The 25,468-nt window shown below is 49.2% G+C and overlaps 2 protein-coding genes and 1 non-coding gene across 4 annotated transcripts in view; 2 read left to right on the top strand and 1 right to left on the bottom strand.

The window, feature by feature from the left end:
* PHF8 (PHD finger protein 8) overlaps window positions 1–22,677 on the top strand; it is a 26,606-nt gene extending 3,929 nt beyond the window's left edge. The window contains exons 3-21 of one of the 2 annotated variants that reach the window (XM_028711365.2): window positions 89–209; window positions 1,492–1,652; window positions 2,696–2,837; window positions 3,235–3,421; window positions 4,530–4,692; window positions 4,956–5,043; window positions 5,729–5,835; window positions 5,939–6,030; window positions 6,550–6,639; window positions 8,126–8,347; window positions 8,545–8,642; window positions 10,180–10,349; window positions 11,474–11,559; window positions 12,517–12,650; window positions 16,186–16,457; window positions 17,346–17,441; window positions 18,690–18,799; window positions 19,748–20,120; window positions 21,011–22,677. In XM_028711365.2, coding sequence (XP_028567198.2) covers window positions 89–209; window positions 1,492–1,652; window positions 2,696–2,837; window positions 3,235–3,421; window positions 4,530–4,692; window positions 4,956–5,043; window positions 5,729–5,835; window positions 5,939–6,030; window positions 6,550–6,639; window positions 8,126–8,347; window positions 8,545–8,642; window positions 10,180–10,349; window positions 11,474–11,559; window positions 12,517–12,650; window positions 16,186–16,457; window positions 17,346–17,441; window positions 18,690–18,799; window positions 19,748–20,120; window positions 21,011–21,099 — 2,801 coding nt within the window. In that variant the 3' untranslated portion in view covers window positions 21,100–22,677. Of the gene's footprint in view, window positions 1–88; window positions 210–1,491; window positions 1,653–2,695; window positions 2,838–3,234; window positions 3,422–4,529; window positions 4,693–4,955; window positions 5,044–5,728; window positions 5,836–5,938; window positions 6,031–6,549; window positions 6,640–8,125; window positions 8,348–8,544; window positions 8,643–10,176; window positions 10,350–11,473; window positions 11,560–12,516; window positions 12,651–16,185; window positions 16,458–17,345; window positions 17,442–18,689; window positions 18,800–19,747; window positions 20,121–21,010 lie in introns of both variants that reach the window. The other variant, XM_028711364.2, reaches the window with a different exon arrangement.
* On the top strand, window positions 7,819–7,912 carry LOC114588216 (small nucleolar RNA SNORA11). Its single transcript, XR_003704421.1, has one exon. It is a non-coding gene; the product is annotated as a small nucleolar RNA SNORA11 (small nucleolar RNA).
* The window catches only part of ITIH6 (inter-alpha-trypsin inhibitor heavy chain family member 6), a 33,120-nt gene continuing 29,382 nt past the window's right edge, over window positions 21,731–25,468 (bottom strand). The window contains exon 15 of the mRNA XM_028711363.2: window positions 21,731–25,468. Coding sequence (XP_028567196.2) covers window positions 25,233–25,468 — 236 coding nt within the window. The 3' untranslated portion in view covers window positions 21,731–25,232.

Below are 25,468 nucleotides of genomic sequence, written 5' to 3'. Positions count from 1 at the left end.
CTTCAATATCTTTGTCACCTTCCTCTGCTTATGTCTTTTTCTCCCCCCCCCCCCCTTTTACTATCTTGCTTTTCTCTCCCCCTGACAGTGAAGCGGCGCCGTGGGACCCAAAAACAGCCCGACTCAGGTGCGGTCAAAGAGGTTGGCAAGGCGGTGAAGACCGGAAGCAGTCTGTTCATCAAGGAACTTCGCAGCAGGACGTTCCCTAGGTGGGCACATGCTTGGTGATCTTTGGGTGACCCAAGAGGAAAGAAGGAAGACTTTCCTTTCCCTCTGCCCCTGCTTAGAGCAAATGTTCTCATTTCCACTGTAACTGTGATTAAAGGGTAAGTCAGCACCTATGTCAGGTATAGGCAAACTCCGGCCCTCCAGGTGTTTGGGACTACAATTCCCATCATCCCTGACCACTGGTCCTGTTAGCTAGGGATGATGGGAATTGTAGTCCCAAACACCTGGAGGGCTGGAGTTTGCCTATGCCTGACCTATGTTATCCTGAGTAAAGGTGACCAGGTTCAAAGTCCACTATTAGTGACTCAGCTGCTAAAGAGGGTTGGTGGTGGTGGTGTACCTAAAATACAGCAAGTGGTCAATTGTCCACCTCACGCAGTTCACGTGCAGGACTACAGAGCCACTCCATAGATCGGCTGAACTTGGTGAGCCCAGAGTGGCCTCTGTGCCTCTTGTGTGCTGCCTGTAGGATGGTCTCCACCACCTACTCTTCAATCAAAGATATTGTGCTTCACGCTTTTCCACCATTCCACGTGATCCTGATTTCTTACTCATTGGGCAGTTGAGCCCTGAGATGACGTTCCCCCAAGGTGATTTAGTAAAAATGATATGGAAGAAGAATGTATGAATGATTTGTTGCCTCGAGGTTGGGGTTCATTTTTCTGATGGTATTTTGGATCCATTAATCATGAAGCAGAGATGCATTCCAATGGGTTGAAGTCCAGTAGTCTGTTGAACTATTATTTTAGAAAGTTGTGGCACAGCAGGTCCAGCGAGCAGCTTGTTAACGGTCTGATGCAGTCTTGATAGCAGGCTGTTTCTTTGTTTTATGAACTGGTCTGCTGTTTATTGTCTTCTGACTTTCCTTCTGACTCTTTGGGGAATCTCCCTGCAGCTGCTCACACCCTTGGTGCTGCCCCACCCCCCTGCTGCACAGAGCGTCTCCAAAGTGATGGGGGGGGGGAGCCTCCTCCCACCACAACAAATAGCAAACCAAGTCATATAACAGAAGGCTAGGGCAATCAGCTGAGTCTGTGGTGGACTCTCCGTGTTCTGTGACAGATGCACTAATAATAATAATAATAATAATAATAATAATAATAATAATAATAATAAATTTATTATTTATAGCCTGCCCACCTGGCTGGGTTTCCCCAGCCACTCTGGGCGGCTTCCAGCAAAATGTTACCTAAAAGGTAGAAACTTGGGATTGGCTTGTTGTTCTTGGCCTGACACCCCCCCCCCCCCGCGCTTCTTCTCCAGTGCGGACGAGGTTATCCTAAAGCCAAGCGGGACCCAGCTGACCGTGGAGTTTCTGGAGGAGAACAGCTTCAGCGTCCCCATCCTTGTCCTGAAGAAGGATGGGCTGGGCATGACCCTTCCTCCGCCTTCCTTCACCGTGCGGGATGTGGAGCATTATGTGGGTGAGTTGCAGGGGAGCGTTGCCGGCAGAGTGGCCAAAGGAGACCTATGTGTTGGGTGCTTCATTCATTGCAGTCAGGAAAGGGAGCTAGCAAGTCACACAGCTTGGTGTAATGTTGTCCTTTCATCGCAGAGGCGGTGTGGTTACTTGCAATTGCATTTTGCGCATGGTTGCATGGAGAGAAAAATACTGTATTTTTCGCTCTATAAGACGCACTTTTTCCCTCCTAAAAAGTAAGGGGAAATTTGTGCGCATCTTATGGAGCAAATGCAGGCTGCACAGCTATCGCTGAACCCAGAACAGCAAGAGGGATCGCTGCTTTCGCTGCGCAACGATCTGACTTCGCTTTGCTGGAGAGGCGCTGTGCAAAGAGGGAAAGCTGAATCTGAATCTACGCAGGGCCTCTCCAGCAAAGCGGAAGGAGAAACGGAAGGGGCTTCATTTCTCCTCTTGCTTTGCTGGAGAGGCGCTGCGCAGATTCAGAATATATTTTTTGTTTTGTTTTCCTCCTCTAAAACTAGGTGCATCTTATAGTCAGGTGCGTCTTATAGAGCGAAAAATACGAGTAGTCTTGTTTGTCCTTTTTTCCGTGGTTGTGTTCAATGAGAATAAATATGGAGAAGAAGTCTTATCTCTAGCCACATGGGTTGGTTATCCCCCTAGAGCCATTATTGGTTTCCCAGCCTCTTGGAGGGTGCATGGCTATGCTCACTTACTTGTCCTCCTGCTCCACAAATGCCACCCCAAATGCAAAAGATATGTGTGTGGAAGCCACAGGTAATGGGGAGCAGTGAGTTTCTGGCCCTTTGATAGCAGTTGCTGGCCAAGGTGCTGGAGGAAAGGAGCGGAGATGTTGGCAGTGCTGAACTTCTGACAGTTCATTGCGCCCCGTTGGTGGGGATACCCTGCAAAGAGATTCCAACTAGCCGTGAAGCTCGCAAGGGGTGAGAAGAGGACTGCGCTGCCATCTCCCACAACTGCAGCCCTCTCCGACACTTGTCCCATTATCTGAGCTGCCCGGCGTGTCTGTTCTTTTTTCAACAGGAGCTGACAAGGAGATTGATGTGATTGACGTGACTCGCCAGGCCGACCTCAAGATGCGCCTGGGTGACTTTGTCAGATATTACTCCAGCAGTCGCCGGGAAAAAGTACTGAACGTCATCAGCCTCGAATTCTCTGAGACCAGGCAAGGAAAAGGGGGATATGAAAGCAGCTGCGTGTCCTTGTCCTTCATTTTCCCCAGTATTCACCCTACCCAGCAGAGAGAAACCCTGGAGCTGGAGAAGCCCCACTTTTGCCATGAAGCTGTAGTATTTCCCTCCCTACTAAGAAGTAGTATCCCTCTTCTTGCTAAGTGTCTTTGCTATTGTGGGGGTGCAACAGAAGTCTTTGCAGACGGAGAAATAAGGCAGAGAAAGAGAGTTACTTGCCCAAGTGACTCCTCAAATGATTAAGGATTTGAAATGCAATGTTCCTGGTCTAAATCCACTCATCTCTCTACTGGATTACTGTTCTAAAATCCTGTCAGGAGAAATCTCTGGAAGATGGACGAGTCAACTTGTTTTTACTTCACATTTTTTCAGGCTCTCTAATTTGGTGGAGACTCCAAAGATTGTGCGCAAATTGTCCTGGGTAGAGAACCTGTGGCCAGGCGAGTCGGTGTTTGAGCGTCCCAACGTGCAGAAGTACTGCCTGATGGGGGTGCGAGACAGCTACACGGACTTCCACATTGACTTTGGTGGCACCTCTGTCTGGTACCATGTGTTGCGGGTAAGAATATGAAGGCATGGGGGTGATCTTAGAGCTGAGCCACAGAACCAGCAGACCTCCCGGATGTGCTTCCACTTCAGATTCCGGGTGATGGTTGAATGTTTCAATGTCTGTTTCCCACCCTCTCCCCAAATATTTTCTTTTTGAAATATATCCATCTTGCACATGCTAAGGTGGCTTATTGGGGTGAAGGGTTCAAGAGCCATTTGCCTGAGTAGGAGGATAAAAAATAGCCTGGAGCACTAGGCCTGGAGTCTGAGGTGGCAACTGGTATACAGTCAGATGAGTCTGCTGTCCTCGTTTTATGCTTTCTGTTCTATGAGAAATGAAGCTAAGCAGTTTGCTTAGCAATATGGGCTTGTTTGGAAGCTGCAGAAGGGCACCAAGAGCAAAACTGAGCAGCAGGGAGGTATTTCTTGCTTCCGGTTTGATCTTCACATCTCCTGTTCCATCCTTACTCCAGAAGCTGCTGGCTCTTGGACTGCTGCTGCTCCATTTCTGGAGCTTGTAATTATTATTATTATTATTATTTATATCCCGCCCTCCCCAGCCGAAGCCTCTTCTTCATTTTCTTTTCTGGCAAGAACCGCTTCTTGTTAGGTGGTTGAAGCCCCCATAGACGGAGGCTGAAGAAACAGAGTATGTTGAGTTCAGAGAAGAAAGAGGACTAAGAATGGAATAGGTAAAGTTCAGGTGCTTTAAAGGATGTCAGAAATTATAGGATTTTTTTGACATCTACAGGCCAATAAACATTGTTTGAATGGCAGGAAAGTAGACCTGGCTGGGGGGGTGTGTGTCACAATTCCATACAAGCACAGGGGAAAAACACAACAAGCATTGTGGTTGTCCTCTGTGTAATTCTGTGACACTCCAAATCAGCCTGCCTTGAGGTTGAGGCAAGGAGCTGGACTCTGCAGACTTGATAGCAGCCATGCTGTTTGCTTGCTGCACATTAAATGCCCCCTTGTGCAACAGGATGCTTCCTTCTGTTACCCCAGCCCTCTCTGCGCTTCATAGCATCTGCTTTTGCCCTGTTTGCCAGCTCTTTTGCCCCTAAACATTAGAAGTGGCATATCAGCTCCTTTTCACTACCATCTGTTCCTCGCAGGGAGAAAAGATCTTCTATCTGGTGCGTCCCACTGCTGCCAACTTGACCCTCTTTGAAGCCTGGAGCAGCTCTTCCAATCAGAACGAGTTGTTTTTTGGGGACCAGGTGGACCGATGTTATCGCTGCCCCGTCCGGCAGGGCCAGACGCTCTTCATACCCACAGGTATTGAGTCGCTCCAGCTCCTGCCTGCCACTTCCGTGGCCACTGCTACTCCTGGGGCCTTTGTTTTTCTCCCACTCAGGGACACCTCTCCTTCCATTGTGAGTGACTTGCATTGCCACAGAGTAAGCTGCAGCTCAAAATGTGGTGAAATCCAGCTGCATCTAGCGGCTGGGGCACCCTTTCCCTTTCCTCTCATAAGCCCTGAGTCCTTCTGGGAGGCCCAGTCCTTCGTCCATGTGACTGCTTCCTCCTTCCACTTTCAGGTTGGATCCATGCCGTGTTGACTCCTGTTGACTGCCTGGCCTTTGGGGGAAACTTCCTACACAGTCTCAACATTGAGATGCAGCTCAAGTGAGTTTGGCTGGGAGCGCTTTGCTGGTCTGCAGCGAGGCATCTTGGGAAATGGCGGGGAGGAGACTCGATCACTGGTGGAGCACACCCTTTGGCATGCAGAAGGTCCCTGATCCAGTCTCCACATAAGGGTGGGAATGACTCTGATCTGAAACCCTGGAGAATCTCTGCCAGTCTGTACAGATAGACCAATGATCTAACTTGTTGTAAAAGCTTCCTTTATGTTCCTAAATGGGATCAGAGCCGGGAGAGAAACATAATCACAGAACAGAACATGCTGTTCAGCATGATGCTCTGTGCCCCCTGCTCAATGTTGGCTGGATCCAGAGCTGTGTGCATGTCATGATTTCAGTGAGAATGGGATACTGGGTGAATTTCAGTTTTTAAAAGTGCCAGTTTCTAGTCCTTATGGTCACACTGATAATGCCGGTGGAATTGCTGAGGAAGGCTTCTGGAGGTTGCCCGGCTGGGTCTTGAGTAGTCTTCAAAACTCCTTGCGCCTTCACGCAGTTGGCAGCAGAGCAGAACAAAGGATTTGAAACTGTGCAAATAGATTTAATTTACAGAATTCGTTTTGGGGTGTGTTTCTGATCACCAAATTTAAGTTCCTCTGGCACAGAATTCCATGGTTTTAGAGCCTAGAGCATACATAACCTCACTGGTCTTCTTGTTTCCTCCTGCCCAGAGCCTATGAGATTGAAAAGCGTCTCAGCACAGCTGACCTCTTCAAGTTTCCCAACTTTGAAACCATCTGCTGGTATGTTGGCAAACACCTCCTGGATATCTTCCGAGGTGGGTATTGAGTCCTCCCCTCCATGCAGTGCCCCCACCGTGCCCCCACAAAGCTGCTGGGCATGAGAGCTACTCTGCTAATGCGCTCTGTCTCCCACAACAGGCCTTCGAGAGAACCGCAGACACCCGGCTGCTTATTTGGTTCATGGGGCCAAAGCCCTGAACACAGCCTTCCGCTCCTGGACAAAGAAGGAGGTAAAGTGTTGCAAGAAGGGCCTTCCTTGAGCTGCAGCTCTTTGTGTGGGGTTGCTGCCCTCCTGCCAGCAGTCAAGAATAGACAAAAACACCTCATAGACTCCACCAGCCTGCACATCAGGGAGAAAGCGAGTCTATAAACTTTCTCCCTGGCGCATTTCCTTTCTGTGGACGACATTTTTATTTTGTATGGAGAAGCATTCAGTCCTGAGCCTCCGCTTGCAGTCTGAAGTGATGCAGCTTGGACACAGGTTGACCACCTCTGCAAGGTCTAGGCCCAAATCCCAAGCATTTGAAGGGGAAGGAAAGTTGTGGGTGGGATCCTGTGGCATTCCAGATGTTGATGGACTCCCAAAACTCCATCCCTGACCCCTGGGTCATGCTGGTTGGGGCTGCTGGGAGCTGAAGTCCCACTCCTTCTGGAGAGGTGCTTGCTGCCAGCCACACCCCTTTGCCAGTGGTAATTCCGTTGGGCACAGAGGGGCAGAGCTTGCAGCAATCTGTTCTCCTCCTTCTCAGGCCCTGGCAGAGCACGAGGAAGAAATCCCTGGCACAGTGCGCCCAGCACAGCTCATCAAAGACCTGGCCAAGGAGATCAGGCTTGTGGAAGTGAGTATGAGAAGTATGAGAAGGAAGCCGGGCCCTTTCCTCCTGGCATTGAGGGGCCTGCATTTCGAGATGGGGAGCAGCGTTGAGAGTAGCACCATTTCTGCCCAGCCTTGAGTGCCCTTTTCATCTCAGATGCAATTGCTATAGGAAAAGACTGCAGAGAGAATAATTGGGTGCACTCTTCCAGGTGCCATAAGAAAGCTGCAGAGATAGCGCAGGATAGTGCGCACCCCGGAAATGATCTCTTTCAGTTTCTACCTTCTGGAAGAAGGTACAGGGTTATAAAGACTAGGACTAGCCGCCTGAGAAACAGTTTCTATTCAAATGCAATTTTGGTTTTAAATGCAGGGTAAGGTAGTCTCTATGGGAGTATATTGTATTTAATTATGGGGTATCAGAGTTTTTAGGGGGCTAACCAGGCTGGGATAGCAGGCTTGTTGGTTTTTGAATGTCTGATGTAGATTTTTTCAATTTCGTTATTCTGTATGGGACAATGACAATAAAGATAATCGTATCGATTATCGTACAGCTGGAGGCAGCCGTGCTTCCAAAGACCAGTTGCTGGAAATCACGGGAAGAGAGAGGGCTCTTTGTGCTCAGGTTCTGCTTTCTGGTTTCCTGTCAGAACAGGATGCTGGACTAGATGGGCCCTTGGCCTGATCCAGCAGGCTATTCTTACATTATTTGGGCAAACCAGATGAGGGTATGCCACAGTTTTTTACAGCTGCCTGCAGGATATACTATAAACAGCCCGGTATAGCTTAGAGCCAGCACCTGGTAGATCCATTGACTAGGGCTGCACTTTGGGGCTTGTTGCAGGTATGTTGGTGCCTTCTTAAAGAGGAACTAAGTCCCCTGCAGTATTCCTTGCGATGAATGTCTGAATGACTGTCGCATCTCGTTCCCTGCAGCTTTGGTGCTTATAAGATGTTGTCCCTTCCAAATAGGAGATGTGCTCGCAGGCCATTGTGCTTCCATGCTGCTCTGCTTGAAACAGAAGCCCTGGGTGGTTGCGAGTGTTCCCTTGCATCTGGGGCATGTGACTGAGTGTAACTTAGTGGCCAAGAGTGAGAGCTCAGAAAGGACCCAGTTCAACTTTCACTTCACCCATGTGAGGGAACAGGGGCTCATCCCATTGGCTCTTTGGCTAGTAATTCCACAGCTTGCTGGATCATGTTCGCGGTGTGCTCAGAGCAGCCATGGCAGAGACTGTAGCCTGGCTGTTTATACCACACCGTAGAGAAAAGCATATATTCTGGCAGCCCAAACACATGCACAGAGGACTTGCAAGCTTGGTCTTTCTGTCCTGGGGGGATACCAGACAGGTTTTTCCGACTGGCAAATGTCTCCCTCTTGGTTTGTGAAGCGCAGCAGAAGGCAGGGCCCAGCCCAGCAGCATTTCCTAGCATCAGGTCTACGTTAAGGGCTGGGGGGGGGGGAGCGGGAGCGATGTCTCCTTTGGGTTCTGATGCTCACGCTCTTCCAGGATATATTCCAGCAGAACATTGGGAAGACAGGCAGCCCATTTGGATTGCAGAGGGGTACCCAGCCTGGTGCAGCCACCAAAAGGGGAGACCAGAGCCCCAAGGAGCTGAGCCAGCAGAAGGCCAGCCGGAAGTACGTTGCCTCGGTCAAAGCCTTGGAGCAGGAGCTACTGGACAAATACAAGCAGCAGGCCCTGAAAGCAGAGAGTCCAGGCCAGGAGGAGGTGAGCTGCCATTGTGACTGTGCTGCGCGTACTCTGAGGGGGCTGCGCAGTGGGGTTCTCCAGAAGGCGAGTTTTGAGTCCAGGTGGATTGGGGGAAGGGGGTACCTGTCTCCTGAAGCTTTGAACTCGCTTTCTGATTAGCGTATAGCGTCACCCCCTTCTGGCCTCCTGTAGCCCACCCACCTTTCCCTTTCCAGTTTGACCTGCCAAGTTCCAGCCTGGAAGACACAGATGGGGAACCCGACCTGACGGAGGAGGAGCTGCCCATGATGGTCGCCAACGGCCAGGGCGCCAGGTTCGCTTTTCTGTGCCTGCGTTATGAAGTGCAAGAGGGGCCGGGCGGGATGGGAAAGGGAGACAGAATGGAGAGCTGAGCTGGTGAAGTTCCAGCAATACTGGCCTGCCACCTTCACCGCTGCCTAGGGGTTACCTCAGAGATTGTCAATTAGAAGCTTGAGGGGGCCAAATCCGCCACCCTTCCATAGCCCTGGATCTCAAGAACTGTGCCTACACCATGGGTAGGCAAACTCAGGCCCGAGGGCCGGATCCAGCCCAATCACCTCCTCAGTCTGGCCCACGGACGGTCCGGGAATCAGCGTGTTTTTACATGAGTGGAATGTGTCCTTTGATTTAAAATGCATCTCTGGGTTATTTGTGGGGCATAGGAATTCATTCATCCCCCCCCCCATATAGTCCAGCCCCCCACAAGGTCTGAGGGACAATGGACCGGCCCCCTGCTGAAAAAGTTTGCTGACCCCTGGCCTACACCCACCACTTTCCAGGCTGAGGCACAAGCAAAGGCATCAAAAGGAGTTATGGCAGCAGCTGTGGGACTTCCCCACTTAATATAACTCAAGCCCCTGCTGCCAAGACACAGGGTATGAGGAGATGGAAAACACTGCAAGGAAGCAGCTCTGCCCAAGTTTTTAGAATTAGGCAGGTGGGATGGGGGTTGAACCTGGTGGCCTCCCTAAGTTGTGGAGCTGCAGCTTCCACAATCTCTGCCGCTGCTCTTCTGGCTGACGCTGTTGGGAGATGCAGGCCAGCAACATCTCGAGGGCCACAATTTAGCCATCCTTGCTGCAGTTGCTGTTCCCACTGTAGGAGGGAGAGTAAAAGCTATCTTTACCTTTGCCTTGGCTAACATGGAAGTGAGCCAGTGGGCAGAGACAATGCTGCCTTCCCTTTTTTTGCCCTTGCCCACTTCAAAATAATATATGCCCCCCCCCCTTAAATAGCTGACCAGTGGCAGAGCAGGGGAGTTCCCTGGGACCAGGTCCCACTTCACTACACTACCAACCATAGGGACAAATCTAGCCCTTTATTTCCTCCAAGTTGCCCAGAGTAGTGGACCTGCTTTTTCTCCTTTCCCATTTTTACCCTGTGAGGTGGAGGCTGTGAGTGGCTCAAGGCTGCCCAGAGAGCTCAATGGCTCTGTGGGAATTTGAACTTAGGTCTTCCAGCTTTTGGTGGCAGGAACAATGTGATTCTTTCCCAAATCAGCATTTTCCATCCCCCAAGGAGTGGTGCCACTGGGGTGGGAAATAAGAATGGGGTTGTATCCAACTAAATTTGACTCAGGGTAGACCATTGATACTGATGGACACAGCTAACATTGAAAACAACCCAGTGTTCTTTCCCCTCCTACATGGCTCCTCCATTAGGGCCGAGCCAACAATCAAGTGTAAAGGCAGATTTTCGTGATGTACAGATATTTGTACAGAGAAAATGGTATGGGGCACCCAAAACAGTACCGAGCTGTGTACAGCAGCTGTTGGATCAGGGCCATGAGAGGCATGTGCCTGACCAGTCGTAATGTTTTCTCCTAGCAGGAAAATCAAGGCCTCTGAACGCAGCCGGAGCCATAAAGGGGCACTGGCACAAGTTCCCCGCAGCCCATCCGATGCTGAAGCCCCCGATATGGACTCTGAGGAGGACCTGCAGATCGATGAGACACCGCGCAGGGAGAGAAGGAGCCTGGTGCTGCACAAGAGGCTGCCCAGTATGTCTCATTCCTTTCCCCTCCTTCTGTCTCTCTGCCTGTCACGTCTCTCTCGGGTTGGGAAAAAACACATTTAACTCTTTTGGTGCTATAGCCCGCCCTTCACCAAATGGCCCCGGGTGGGTTAGAAAAACATCACAATTAAAATAAAAAATCTGCAAAAGCAACAATGATCAGCTTAGCAAAGCAGCAGCACAAGCGAGCATTGCAGGAGGAGGGAAAAGAAGAGGTCCATCTTGACCCCTCATCAAAAAGCAAACGGGGATAAAAACTTCTGAGATTTAACAGGCACTTTTGTACACAGTTACAAGCATTTATTGGCAGGCATGAGTCTAAGGTCTAGGACATGGATAGGCAAACTAAGGCCTGGGGGCCAGATCCGGCCCAATCGCCTTCTAAATCCGGCCCACGGACGGTCCGGCAATCAGCGTGTTTTTACATGAGTATAATGTGTGCTTTTATTTAAAATGCACCTCTGGGTTATTTGTGGGGCAAAGGAATTCATTCTTTTTCCCCCCTTCAAAATATAGTCCGGCCCCCCACCAGGTCTGAGGGACAGTGGACCAGTCCCCTGCAAAAAAAGTTTGCTGACCCCTGGTCTAAGGAGCTTGCTTTTAAGGAACAAAATTAACATTAAAGTTTAAAGAATTGGGAGCATTTCACATTCTTGATTCTTTTTGTGCTTCTGTGGAATTGCAGTATATGTGCACAACTCTATAGAGTTTGCCCTTCTCTGCTTCCTGCTTTCAAGGAACTTTTCCTGTCACTCATCTTCAGCGGCTTGTTGAACAAGTTCTGCCCTCCTCTTTGTCATATTCATCTTCCAAAGAGGCTACACCTCACCCCCCCTTCCCGCCCAACTCCTGCTTCAAGCATTATTAGCAGCAATATTGTGGAATTTCCAAAGTCTCTGCCTGGCTAAATGACAAACTGGCAGCCCGATCCTGTACCTGCTTGGTCCTTGCCCCCTCCCAGATCACAGGTGTTGCATTGCAATCATCTGGCGAGTCTACACAATCGTTGCCCCTTCCCTTGGAGATGCTGGTATGCTTCTGTCACAGCTCCCAATCCCTACTCCTTTGTGTCCAATAGTTAATTGAACATTTGCTGTCTTTTGCTTCAAGAATTTCCCCGGAAGTTGCCACGAGCCAAGCCCTGCTCCGACCCAAACAGAGTGCGAGAGCCAGGGGAAGTAGAGTTCGACATTGAGGTAAGTTGGGCTTGGGACTTCAGGAATGTTGTGCTAGCAGAAATGAGGCTTCGTTTAGGTTACGATCTCCCTGGAAGTTTGAGTCTGACATCTGGAGGGTCGTGGCCTCACCATGGCAGCTCCAGGGAAGTAAGCAGCAAGTTTGTTTATTTATTTTAAGGCATTCTTATGCCACTTAATCATTAGCAGTTCATGTCAGGATGGCCATTTCAGGGATTTTTCTGGAGTTGAAGGGGGCAGGCCACAGCAAGATTCACACATTTGCTCTTGTTTTCATTTTATTATAATCATTATTATTATTAGTTTTGTTTGTTTGTTTATGCCACCCATCTGACTGGGTTTGCCCAGCCACTCTGGGCAACTTCCAACAAATTAAAACACAAGAAGACATCAAACATTAAAAATGTGCTTTTATTGTTTTTTGAAATGTGCCTTTGTTATTGTTCCAAGCTGCCTAAAGTAAAAAGAATGACTAGATCAGTGGGGAAGTGTATGAAGTGTGTGTTTTTAATAACCTTTCTTTTTGTACCTCCTAAGTGGAGAGAAGAAGCTTATTCTGAAACGTGGCCACTGCCCTTTTCTGAAGACTGGTGCTCTGGGACAGGCATCAGTCGCCCTGACTTTCTGAATCATTTTCCTCCTCCAACAGTGACGAGCAGCAGAAGAACCATGAGTTCTCCTGAGGCTCCTTCTCTGTCCCTCAACGCTGGGCTTCAACCTCTAGGGGAACAAGCCACTTCTCCCTTTACTAGGTTTTGTGGGATGCAGACCAGATCCTGTGCGCTTGTTTGAATATTTCCTCCACTCTTGCAGCCTGGCTGCTCAGGTTCCTCTTAAGGAGGGTGGGAAAGAGAGCTCTGCCTCTGCTGCTATCGGACACAGTGCACAGAGAAGCAGGATATAAACTTAATAGGTGAATTGCCAACCGAGGCTCTCTGAAACTTGTTCCATTCTCAGGAGGACTACACCACAGAAGAAGAGGAGGACGGCTCTGGCGATGACCAGCTGGAGGGCAGCAGCAGCGCCGCCGGGATCCTGGACCTGCTCAAGGCCAGCCGGCAGGTGGGCGGTGCAGACTATGACGAGCTCAGGTGAGAAGCAGCCGCTGATGAGCCTCAGGTACTGCTGCTGCTCTTGGGGCCTCTGGACAGACCTGCCCGTGGGAGGTCTCAGGGCACTCTTCCCTTCTCTGCAACATATGGTTTGTCCAGAAGTGCTGGAGGGGGCTCTCTTCTTATAAGAGCAAAAGAAAGAGGGGCTTTCTCCCTTCCTTTTAGGTGGGGACCCTCCAGGCCGCTCTCTGCCTGGCCACACACCCCTCCCCAGCCGACATACTGGCACGAGGACCCTGGCTGGTTGCCTAGAAGGAACTGAAAAGCAGCCCCACATTTGAGAGTGCATTTCTTCTCCGCAGTCTACCCTCTTCAAAACTGAGATGTTGTCTTGCGTACATGCATCACCCAAGCAGCCCCCTTGGGGTGTCCTGTCCCCTCTGCTTTGCCAAAATGGCTGTGCTGGCAAAGGCTGATGGGAGTTCTAGTTGGAGGCACCTGGAGGGTGCCAGGCTGAGAAGGACCTGCTCTCAGATGTGGGAGGCAGGAAGTCAGTCACCAAGGAGAGGAAGAGGCAGAGGAGGAAAAGCTAGAGGGGCACCACCCCCAAACCTCCAGTTTCATGTTGTAACTGCCATGTGTGGGGCCAGGCGTATAGGAGAGGTAACCTGCCCACCCATCACTTTCACACCTAGGTCCTCCCTGCTCAGTACAGTGGTACCTCGGGTTACAGATGCTTCAGGTTACAGACTCCACTAACCCAGAAATAGTATCTCGGGTTAAGAACTTTGCTTTGGGATGTGAACAGAAATCGCACGGTGGTGGCAGCAGGAGGCCCCATTAGCTAAAGTGGTACCTCAGGTTAAGAACAGTTTCAGGTTAAGAACGGACCTCTGGAACGAATTAAGTTCTTAACCCAAGGTACCACTGTACAGTGGATGCTCGGGTTGTGAACGTGATCTGTGCAGGATGCATGTTCGCAACCTGCAGTGGTGCGTCTGCGCATGCACGGGTTGCGATTTGGTGCGTCTGTGCATGCGCAAAGCGCGATTTAGCGTTTCTGCGCCTGTGCAACCACTGAAACCTGGAAGGAACCCGTTCCGGTACTGAAAAAACGCAACCTGAAGCATCTGCAACCCGAGGTACGACTGTATTGGTTTCCCTGTGTCTGATCACAATGCCAGTATGGCCATGCTCTCCCTGTACTGGAGAGCATAGAACAGGCTTCTTCATGCAGCACAAGGTCAAAGTATGGAATTCGCTCCCCCAGGAGGCAGTCGTGGCCACAGCTTGGATGGCTTTAAAAGAGGATTAAACGACTTCATGGAGGAGGAGGTGGAGGAGAAACAGAAGAGGGCCATTGATGGCTGCTAGCCAGAATGACTGGTCTCTTATCTCTGCAGCAATGCTTCTGAATACCAGTTGCTGGAAACCAAAGGGGCCGGGGGAGGGGGCTCTTATGCTCATGTTCTGCTCGCTGGTTTCCCACGGGCATCTGGTTGGCCACTGTGGGAACAGGAAGCCAGAGTAGATGGCTCCTTGGCCTGCACCCAGCAGCCCCTTTTATGTCCTTCTCCCACTTTCTCTTGTCATGGATTTCTACTCAGTATTGATAGTTAGCAGAATAAAATTCCCTCAAAAATAGACCAGAGGCAATGGTATTTCATCCAGCAGAGCTTTGCTGCTACTGAAGGCAAATGAGCATCTTGGTCACAAATCCATTACATTCAGGGTTGGCACTGCTCATAAGGAATCCAGTTGCAGCAGACTTCACTTAAACTTACAGTAACTTATAATAAGTCTGAACCTTAAGACTAAGCGCACTGTGTACAGAACACCACGCCAGAAAGGAAAAAAGATAGAAAGAGAGAGCCAGGCTCCTTCTGGCCTTATTATTATAGTCAGCATGACCTTGTCAGAAAGAGATAATAGAAGCAGTTTAAGCCAGCTGTACTCAGCTTCTCTGAAGGAATAACCCAAACATCATGAACCTACTGCTTGTTTCTTTCACGCAGAGAAGCTTCCAGAACCCTCTTGAATTAATTAGAATAGCAAAGATCTCTACATATCAGATCAATACAGTGGTACTTCAGGTTACATACGCTTCAGGTTACAGACTCCGCTAACCCAGAAATAGTGCTTCAGGTTAAGAACTTTGCTTCAGGATGAGAACAGAAATCGGGAGGCCCCATTAGCCAAAGTGGTGATTCAGGTTAAGAACAGTTTCAGGTTAAGAACGGGCCTCCAGAACGAATTAAGTACTTAACCTGAGGTACCACTGTACTTTCTGTAGTAAGAAATGCAAACAGACACTTCCAGCATGGGGGTCCCCTTTCATCTATGATTGGTCCTTCCTCCCTCTTTCTCCAATTAAGAGCTGTGTATGTATTCTGCGGGTCCAAAGATGCTCAGAGTGTAGCATTGGTCAGTGGTCCAGAAGAAAATTTCCTCTTTTTTCCCCCATTTCATTTTATTTATGTAATACATGTTTATCCCGTCCCTCCTTCCAAAGGATCTCAGGGCAGCAAACATCAACATTTTTTAATTATTTAACAAAATACATAGACTGCTTTAGTATAGTCAGTTTACAAGAAATATTAAGATTATCCATAAAAAAAGTTTAAAACCATTAAGAGCATTCAAAAATATTTAAGATTAACTGTAAAAGAGCTTAAAATATGTCAAGACTTACACATCTGGATGGGCTTTCCTAAACAGAAATGTTTTTAGCAGGTGCTGAAAAGGATACAGAGAAGGCACCTGCCTGGTGTCTATAGGCAGGGAGTTCCAAAGTGTAGGTGCTGCCACACTAATAGGTTGATTTTTTTTTGAAACAGTGCAATTTAAAATAAAATTAAATCATCTTTAAAATAATTTAATATGGTTTTCTTTTTTTAAAAAAAATGAAATTTCAGTCCTCTCCCTTCATGGAGGCAAAGGGGTGCTTGAGGGAGTGTGGGTGATGCCTCCTGCCTGTCATCTCACAAGTTGGGGGTGGGGGGAGCTGAATATGATTTCCAGCTGTCCAGGGGCCCTGCAGAAGTTCATGGCTGTTCCTCCTCCCCAAAGCTAGAAAAACCCAGAATAAATTTGGCAAATACAGTCATACCTCGGGTTACAACTGCTTCAGGTTGTGTTTTTTTGGGTTGCGGACCACCGAAACCGGGAAGTACCAGAATGGGTTACTTCTGGGTTTCGGCAGTCGTGCATGTGCACAAGTGCTAAATTGTGCTTTGCGCATGCGCATAACTGCTGAATCGCAACCTGTGTGTGCAGAAACGGGTTGCGAACGTACATCCTGCACGGATCACGTTCGCAACCTAAGCATCCGCTGTACATACAAAGTACACAATACATTTCTCAAAATAAGAGAAATGCTGCCTGTTTGCTGGATTTCTGCAGCTTTTTGGGGGGCACACCTTTACTTATTTTGTCTAAATAAACATGGATTATGCTTTAGCCCCTGCTTGTGGACGCTCAGCTTTGCTGCCAAGTCGGGGGCTGGGTTGGCAGTGCGATGTGGGTGGTTGTGGCTGATGCCGTGTGCCTCTTTTGTGTCCCCCCCCCCCCGCAGTGATGCACCTGCCTCCCCCAGCACTCAGGAAGCCATCCAGGGCATGCTGTGCATGGCCAACCTCCAGTCGTCCTCGTCCTCGCCAGGGGCCTCCAGCTTGCAAGCCTGGCTGACAGCGGGGCACGAACGCGGCTCTGCGGGAGCCTCCGGCATTCAGCGCTCAGGAAAGAGGCCCATCAAGCGCCCGGCCCATCACAGCACCGACAGCGAGGAAGAGGCCAGCATGGACGAGCAAGAGAGCCTGGGCGCCTGCTTCAAGGATGCCGAGTACAGTAAGGATGGCCTGTCTGAGAAGAGGGGCTTTGCTCTGCAGGAACAGGGCGGAGGAGCGTGGCAGGGAAAGGGGGAGAGAGAATGAGGTCCAGACAAGGGCTGGGACCCTCCAGGGATTGCAGGACTACAGCTCCCATCACCCTAAGCACTGGCCCTCCTGGCTGGGGCTGATGGGAATTGGAGTCCAGCCACATCTGGAGGGCCACCGGGTTTCACCAGCCCTGCTTTAAAGGAAGCAGCCAATCTGTAGACCCATAATCAGGCTGGATCCTTATACTCTAAAGGAGGCTTATATTGCTCCAAAAGGTGCAAAAGGTTCCCAGGTGACTGCTGAAGTGTCATGCGGCTTTGGTCTGTTCACTGTAATTTGGCCTTTGTCTGGGTAAGCAGCAGGGGCCAAAGGGCGATAACGCTGCCTGCTGCTGTCTCCCTGTTTGTGCCACCACTACCCCAAGGCTGGCAGCTAACATGGGGCCGGGCTGAGCTGCCCAAGCTCAGTGGCTGCATGCCCTGTGCCGCTCCTCTCTATGGGGCGGGGGGCAGAGAGAGTGAGAGAGGGCAAGAATAGATTGTCCTAGCAGCACCGAGTCACCTGAAATTCCCCACTGTGACACCTTTCTCTGGTTTGGCTCTTCCCCACCCGTGCGCTGCTGGAGAGCTGGATTGGACCTTCCCTGTCTCTGTTTTTGTGAATTTCAGACAATTCCTGTAGAAGATTTAGGTGGTAGCAATCTCACAGTTTAACGCCACTCAGCAATTCCAGAATTTTGTTTTTTAAATGTTGTTTGGTCTGATTGTGAAGATGTGGGCTAAACGCTGCTTACCAGTTTTTTGTAACTGAAGTCCCTGTATAGAACTCGGTCCTGCCTGATTCCGTTTTTCCATAGTTTACCCTTCCTTGGAATCGGACGAAGATGACCCAGCCTTGAAGTCTCTACCAAAGAAGAAGAAATGCACAGACGATGCGCCTTGGAGCCCCAAGGGTAAGAACCCATCTCCTGTCACTGGGACGGGTGCATTAATGTGATGCTGCACAGAGGCAGGAAGAGCACCAAATTCAATCTCCTGAGTTTATTTGCTTCATAATGTTGTTGCTAAACAAGCTTCTAGCCTTTGTGGATCCAGAGATATGTTTGAAAGTGGGTGGCTGAAATGCCTGTGGAGATGAGAGGATTTCATGAATAAGTTTTTCGCATTTGGGGACGGGCCTTCTGTCTCCCACATTGGGCCTTGGCCTTCCCCATGAACATCACTAGCCCAAAAAATTGTGCAGGTTTGATGCAGGTGTGCCGTTTGCTTGCTATGTATGCTTTGCAAGTTGCAGAATCCAGCTTTTCTTTGTGCAAAGGATGGGAACCCTCGAGGTCTAGATTTTGTGTTCTCTGCACTTCAACAAAAATCTGCGCTGTGTAATGCAGCCCGTTCTGCAATTCTGCAGCATCATGGAGTGCAAAAGAGACTGGCCTCTCAGGATTATTTAACTTACCTGAAGCAATTTGGTTTGGGGAGACTGTTTTGGTGAAGACAAAAAACAAAAAACTCCCTTTGCTGTATGGAAGGGAAGAAGGGCGTTTTCTTTTAGAAAGAAAGGTTTTGGGTTTTTTAAAGAAACAGCCTCTTAAGCAGTGTTGAGAGGGCTGTACTTCATGGCTCGGAAATGCACCCTGAGTGAAGGGCACCCTCCACTCACAGTGCATGCTGTTCCCTTCTCTTTCCTTTGCTCATATGTCCATATACCTGCCATTCCTGGGTGTGGCTCCTCCTGGATTGAAAGCTGCATCTCCTAGAAGGCCTAGGACAGGGACGTCCAACTCCCAATGGACTGTGATCCTACTCACAGTATAATAAAACCTCGCAGTGATCTACCCATTGTTGTTGAATGGACCAAAGTTGTTGAGCTTTTTTGGGAGGGAGGGAGGGAGGGAGGGAGGAGATGACTGCGGGGCCAGAGATCTATCAGGATCTTCCAGGAACACCCAACGATCTACCAGTAGCCTGGCCTAGGGGGCGTTCTTGCTTGTGGGGCAGCACCGCAAGTTGTGCTGTTTGTGTAGCATTTTCCATTCCTGTGGGTCCCTCTCCATGCTCCCACTTGGAGCAGGAACAGTGATTTTCTTTCCTCCTTTGAAATCTCTCTTAGTTGGCACAGGATGAGGGTGTTGTTCTTCCTTTAAGCCCAAGGTCCAGAATACCGTCAGGAACACAAACAACATTTCTTTTCCTCCTTGCAGCCCGGGTCACCCCAACACTGCCCAAGCAAGACCGCCCCGTGCGTGAGGGGACCAGAGTGGCATCTGTCGAGACAGGCTTGGCGGCTGCGGCAGCTAAACTGGCTCAGCAGGTAAGTGGCAAGACTTGCTTTGGAGGTGGGAAGAAGGGACAGAGATGCTGGGATGTCTTTGAAGACATCGGAGAGGCTTTTGCTTCACGAACTCAGAGGCCTCAGGATGTTTCAGGCAGGGTAGGGCTGGAGTTTGGTAGAATATTTCTGACCTTCATTGTTAGGGGATCAGTGTGCTAACTTATTCATTAATTGCCTTTTCGTCAGTGGTCCTTAAAGCAACGTTGCGACTAATAAATCTGCATGAGCTACACCTATCCAAGTACTTTGTGTTTGGATTAGATTTCACAGAGATTTCAGTATTCTTCGTGGGGTTTGTGGCCAAAGAAATAACTTTTGTGTAACCCTTTAAAATAATCCATTTTTGGAATTATCCCCAGCCACTGCTAACAGATAACTTTAGTGACCCAAAGCAGGGATGGGCTATGAATTCTCTGCCCTGGAGTTCCCATCCCAGGGAGAAGCCAACATATGTCCCATCAGCCCCAGCCAGCTTAGCCAGTGGTCAGGGATGATGGGCATTGTAGTCCAGCAACATCAGGATGGCATCATCCGGTGGCAACCTCCTGCGCCCTGCGAAAGGCTGGCCATGATCCAGAGATTTACAGAAGATTGGAAGAAGTATATGAATTATCTGGAGAGCAATTGTAATCAACAAATTACGCTAGTAGGACTACAAGAAGTTTTGTAAGGAGAAATATATGAAGTGTTACAAAGTAGAAAAAGATGAGATATTGGTTATGAGTTTGAAATGTAACAGGGAAAATAAGAAATGCATACTAAGAGATTAGACTGGAAAATTTTCAGACAATTTTCAGAAATTTTTTTGATGGAAGTCAAAAAAATTGAATAAGATGTAAAAGTATGTTTAGTTATTGTTGAAGATGGTATGATCACAACTAGAGTTCTAAATAAGGAATTCCTTCTTTGCTTTCTCTCTGTCTTAAGGAACACCAGAAGTTGCAGCGACGGAAACTCGTGAAAAAGAAGCTGCCCTCTCCCAAGCCACCCAGCCCGGAACCAGAGCCGGAGCCGGAACCAGAACCAGACCCAGAACCATTGGAAGCCGAAGTGGAACCAGACCTGCCTCTGCCACAGCAGGATCCGGACCCTGGAGCAGCGGCTCTGGTGCCCACTCCTCCCACCCCAGAACCCAAGCAGGAGCAGTTTGCTGGCAGCCTGGTGGACCACGAGTACACCGCCCGGCCCAACGTATTTGGCATGGCCCAGGTGAACCGCAGCTCCACGCCCATGGCACCTGGCGTCTTCTTGTCCCAGCGGCGCCCCTCGGCTGGCTCCCCAGGTCCTCAGGCAGCGCAAGGTAAGCGGGAGTGTGTGGACTTGGGGAGGCTGTTGGTGCAGATTAGAGGAGGATCTGGGGTTATTCTAGGAATCCAGGCTTTGCTCTGAGAATTGTTTAGTCCAGAGCAGTCCTTGCCTGAACACCATCCCACTGGACTGCTTTATGTGTCGATGAGCAAGTGAGAGAGATTTTTCCTTCTCTGGCATCAAGGTGTCTTGGGCTGGTTCTTGGGCCATGCCACCCTGGGACTTCAATAATAATAATAATAATAATAATAATAATAATTTATTTTATTTATACCCCGCCCTCCCCAGCCAAGACCGGGCTCAGGGCGGCTAACACCCGATATAAAAACAAATTGATTGAAATACAACTCAAAAACAAGATTAAAATACATTAAAACATTAAAATACAGCCTCATTTCAATGGAAACTCAAATCAAAAACTTTTTGGGGATGAAAACGTCAAGACTTCACCAAGGCTAACTTTCCAGACTGGTCCTACATGGGCCAGAAAAAAGCCAGGGAAGTCCCCAAATAGGAGTTCCATCACAGAAGGAGAAAGGAAAAAGGAAAGAGGGGGAGGGGATCAAGTTGATTCCAAGCCAAAGGCCAGGCAGAACAACTCTGTCTTACAGGTCCTGCGGAAAGAAGTCAGATCCTGCAGGGCCCTGGTTTCATGAGACAGAGCATTCCACCAGGCCGGAGCCAGTGTTGAAAAGGCCCTGGCTCTGATTGAGGCTAATCTGACTTCCTTAGGGCCCGGGACCACTAGGGTGTTGCTATTTATGGACCGTAAGGTCCTCCGTGGGGCATACCAGGAGAGTAGGCAGAAGTTGTGTATCTTGTTTGGATAAGTTGACCTCTGGCTGTCCTCATCCCTGACTCAACCATTTCCCCCCCTCTCAGGGAAACGCCCCAAGAAGGGCTTAGCGACAGCCAAGCAGCGGCTGGGACGCATCCTGAAGATCCACCGTAACGGCAAGCTGCTGCTCTGAGTGCCACCCTCGCACTGGCTCCAGACCTCACGCCCCTTGGGCACCAGCGGACGGGTGAGGCACGGATGAGGCCCAGAGACACTGCCTTCGTGTCCTCAGGAGAGCTGCCGGGACAATGGGGTGTGGGTGAGCCCCCCGTGCTACCTCTCCCTCATGTGGATCAGGGCCAAGACTGAGCTGCTCCTGCCACCGGAAGCATTGGGCTAGATTGGCAGCCGCTCTGATGTTGAGCTGAACCACGCTTCCTTCCCCTGAAGAGGCAGAGACCGCCAGAGGCGCAGAGGGGCTTCATCACGCCCAGGGACTCTCCATCCCTACCTCGACCCGCTGCACTTCCTTTTCTGTCTATTTTGGGGCTTATACCTCTGTAGAATTCTCCCCCTCCCACTGCCATATTGCACACAAGGATATTGGTTAGACATTTCTTCCCAGCAACCTTTTTCGTTGCTGTACACAGATCCTGGCACACAGTGCTTTTAATTTTCTTTCTTTTTTAACAGTCTTCCTTCCCCCCCACTACAAAAAAGAGGGAAGCAACTGCTTGTTGCCCTCACTTACAAGCAGATAACCCGTCTCCTTTCCCAGTCTTCTAGAAGTCTGACCCCCTTTCAGAAACACCGGGGGGGGGGGGCTTTGTGCTTCAGAGCATCACCCGCCAGCTTGGCAAACTCCCAAGAAAGCAGGACAGGGACAGCTCCCTGGGGAAATGCAAAGGTATTTTTTTTTCCTGCGCTGCTTCTCAAGAACTTGGGTTTGAGGAGAGGGCAGGCTGGATGTAATTGGATTTCAAAAAACCCCAGCCAGCTGCAGCGAGAGAGTCGCCATCATGGCTTATGCACACAAAACCTGCCATTGGTAAAGTCGCCTTCATTGTGTGAGTGGGAGTCAGGTGTTGTTGTTTTTCATGTCCTTCCAGATCATAAGCTCCCTGCACATTCAAGATTAGCATTTTGGGGGAAGGCTAAATTAGTGTCTTCCCCTGACTTGCCCAGTTGTCTATGTGAAGGGGGTTCTGTTGTTTTACTGTTGTTGCTGCTTTGTTTTTAATCTAGCACACAAACCCTTCCCCCACTTGTCAGAAGTGATACAGGCCAGCGCCAGCTACATCCAATGGGGTTCTCTGGTGGGGGGCTCAGAGTATCTCCCCTGTAATGGATCTGGTAGGTTTTCCTTTATGACATGAGGGTCTCCAGTAAGGCTTCACAGTTCTTCCTACTGCAAATCTCTTCTATTGTTGAGTCCCCTTCCACACCCCACTTTTCTGGGTCTGTTTTTGCATTCTTCGCATGAAGCAGTCTCCCTTCCACTCCCCCCACTTCCGACCCCTACAGCGGCAGGGAGGGCACCATGCCCCCTAAGCAAGGACTTTAAAAAGACATTTGTACCCAGCTGCGCGGCTCAGTTTATATGGCTGTGTACCATATTTTTATGCCAGACTCCAGCAGGCTTTGTGTAAATGTTTGAATTCTATTTTTTAGGCATCTCTCTAGAAATGTGTGTTTTAAAAAAAAAATCAAACGAGGCTGAAACTTTTTATATATATATATTCAAGGTTAGAATAAAACCTTTGATGGTTTAGCATGGCTCGTATATGGGGCACATTTTTCTAATTTTTTTTTCCAGGAACGAAAGCCTTCATGTGGGTTGCTGGGAGCTTCCCTCTCTCCAACAAAGTCTTTGAAGAAGTTGGGCTTTTAGTGTAAACTTAGGGCTGCATCTCACACAGTACTCAGGTTGAGATACCACTTCCAAAGCATAGATGGCATGCCAGTTTTGAAGAGCACCTGTGCACATTATTTTCAGCTGGGTGGTTTTAATATTGGGGCTAATGTGAAATTGCTCCCCATTTCTTTTGTGAACATTTTCAACAGTGTCTTCAAAATATCTCCCTTTTTGGCAGTTCTTTTTTTACATATCTTGGAAGAAGAAGAAAGACATTTTTCAAGTGCCCCGAGTTTCATTATCAAGCAGCCCAATCAGATTGTGGCCGGTGACACTATGACATCAGGCCTAGTCTAGTGATGCTGTCCTGTTCAATATGTGATGGGTTCACCCTCATAACTAATGCAAGAAGGAAGTAGCAGCATGCAAAACCATCCCATTAAACAATATTTTTAGCAGCTGAATTCCCTCACAATCTAGGTGTTTTCTGTCCCACCAATATCACTAGCTTCCGCCTGAAATCAAACCAGCCATATATTCAGTTCAGCCGTATTTGAAATTCATGAAAGCAGCAGCTAAAATCCTTTTTCTGCTTAAGTAGATTATAACAGGGCAGGTGGTGAATAACATTATCTGTGTCAGGGGCACACAAGACTGGTTTGCCTCTTGTCCCTTTTGCGTAGAGGCAGCGGGCTGATCCTTTTGCATTTGATGTTGTATTTTTGAGGGGTATGCAGCGAGTAACATAGAGCCTTGCAAGTGGCTTGCTACAGGTGTAGTCTTACTTCCTGCCAGGCAGTGGTCCAGACTCGGGGTACCATTCAGCTATCCCTCAACAGTCATTTACGTTTTATTGTATGAATTGTAAAATACAATTTAACACATGAAAAGAGAATGTTGTCTTGCCAGAGCTGGTCTCAGACTTCTGGGAAAGAGGCTCTTGGCTGCAATATTCAGGGGCAGCCTTACTGAACATAAAGCCAATAAATAAAAATGAATGTATGTAATGTAACAGCATCACTGGGAGACATTGGGCTCCTAGAGTGATTGGGGGTGGGGGGTTGCCTGTTTTATGTTTTCTGTGCTATCACATTGTTGGGGTCTAATCAGAAACTTTATGGGGGCGAGAATGGAAGAGGCCTTCTAGCCATTCCTGTGCAGGGACCAGGCTGGTGCACTTTAAATCCCTCACATCCATTTTCTTGGTTCTGCTGCCCTACTGGCTCCACCGCAGCCTTGTTTGCTTCTGGTTTGGCCCTTTAGTGCAGAGGGAAAATTGGTACAGAAGTGGGGCTCATCATAGCTAGCGGAGGGATTGACATGTCATTTAAGGGATTAAAATGCAGAATAAATCGGCACAGCCTACTGGGCTCCCTGACTTGTAGCTTCCAAGGTACAGGGGTGAGAAGGGCCACCTTAAAACAGTAAGCAGCACCCCCTTTCCTGTTAACTATTGAACAACCTGATACCCATTCTCCATCAGCGGAGGAGGGTGTCCTGAATGGGTTGCTCGCCTCTGCTGCTCTGCGGCTCTGAATGGATTGCTGTCGGTTAGAAAAGAGGTTTTCATCTTGCATGGGATGTTCTCAGATTTGACTCCTCGTCTTCATCCTGGAACTGAACTCTCCTTTTCACAGATCAGTTCTCAAGACTTAATGGTGCCACACTTCTGGCCAAAATGCTCCAAAGAAAAGGGATGGTTCTTTGCAGGACTTTTAAATAACCACATTAAGCACAAAGCAGAATTCTGCATAGCTGCTAGCTGGTTTGTCTCCACTTTGCACCAATGAAACCATCGAGGTTTCTGAACCCACCACTGGTAAGTGGCTCTCCTGCAGATCTATTCCAACAGTGTGCTAGTGTTGAAAAGAGCAGAGGCCACAGTGCATTTGCTGGAATAGGCAACTATTGCAAAAGGGACAGGCAGCTTCTTCATAGGCCAAGTAGGGCAGGCTTCAGTCTGCCGCTAAATCTACCGTTGACTGTGTTGCTGTTTTTTAACAGTTCGGGGTTTGGGCGGACCAAATATCTGCCGGAAAGTTTGCCAGGCGAGGGGAGAGAAAAAGTGAATATCCTCCCAACGTCAAGGATGATGTTGAAAAATCGCACAGCCTTTCCTGTGGAATGAGTTACCCATTCAGGATTCCCTGCACAAACTGATGAGGAGACACCTTTGCGAAAAATCCACTGTCCTTTTCTATATGACGTTAATAAAACAGTGTAATGAGGGCATAATTTTAAACATGTCTGCACTGTGAGAGACATTTTTTAAAAAAACACACGAAAAAAACTATCCTGCCTCCATCCCCCAGAATCTACTGCAAAGGTCCTGGGAGGGAGACAACAGGCCCTCCCTCCTATTCCACACCATCCCTGTCGCGTAAGGATTGGGGGAGGGGGGCGAGGTTGGGAATTGGGAAAGTCCTGGACTTTTGTCGCTTGCTACCCCAGTTGAGTGAAAGATGGCTGGCTCACAATTCCAGCAGGTTGGAGGTTACGTAGGAGCTGTAGGGAGCCCCCAACAGCCCCTCCACATCCTTGCGTTTCAGCAGCCAGCATGGTGCCTCATGTGCCCTCCAGGACGAATCCTTCAGTATTTTGGTGACCTCGGTGACCAGGGCTTTGTTAGAGCCCCTCCACATCCATGCTGCTCGCTCCCCTTCGGTGGGGGCTGGGGAGAGCCTGATGGTGTCCCTCTGAAACTGGC

This window comes from Podarcis muralis, chromosome 17 (assembly GCF_964188315.1).
Source record: "Podarcis muralis chromosome 17, rPodMur119.hap1.1, whole genome shotgun sequence".
Taxonomy (NCBI): Eukaryota; Metazoa; Chordata; class Lepidosauria; order Squamata; family Lacertidae; genus Podarcis; species Podarcis muralis.
Note: the sequence above shows the minus strand (reverse complement) of the source record. Positions and strands in the feature narration are given on the sequence as shown.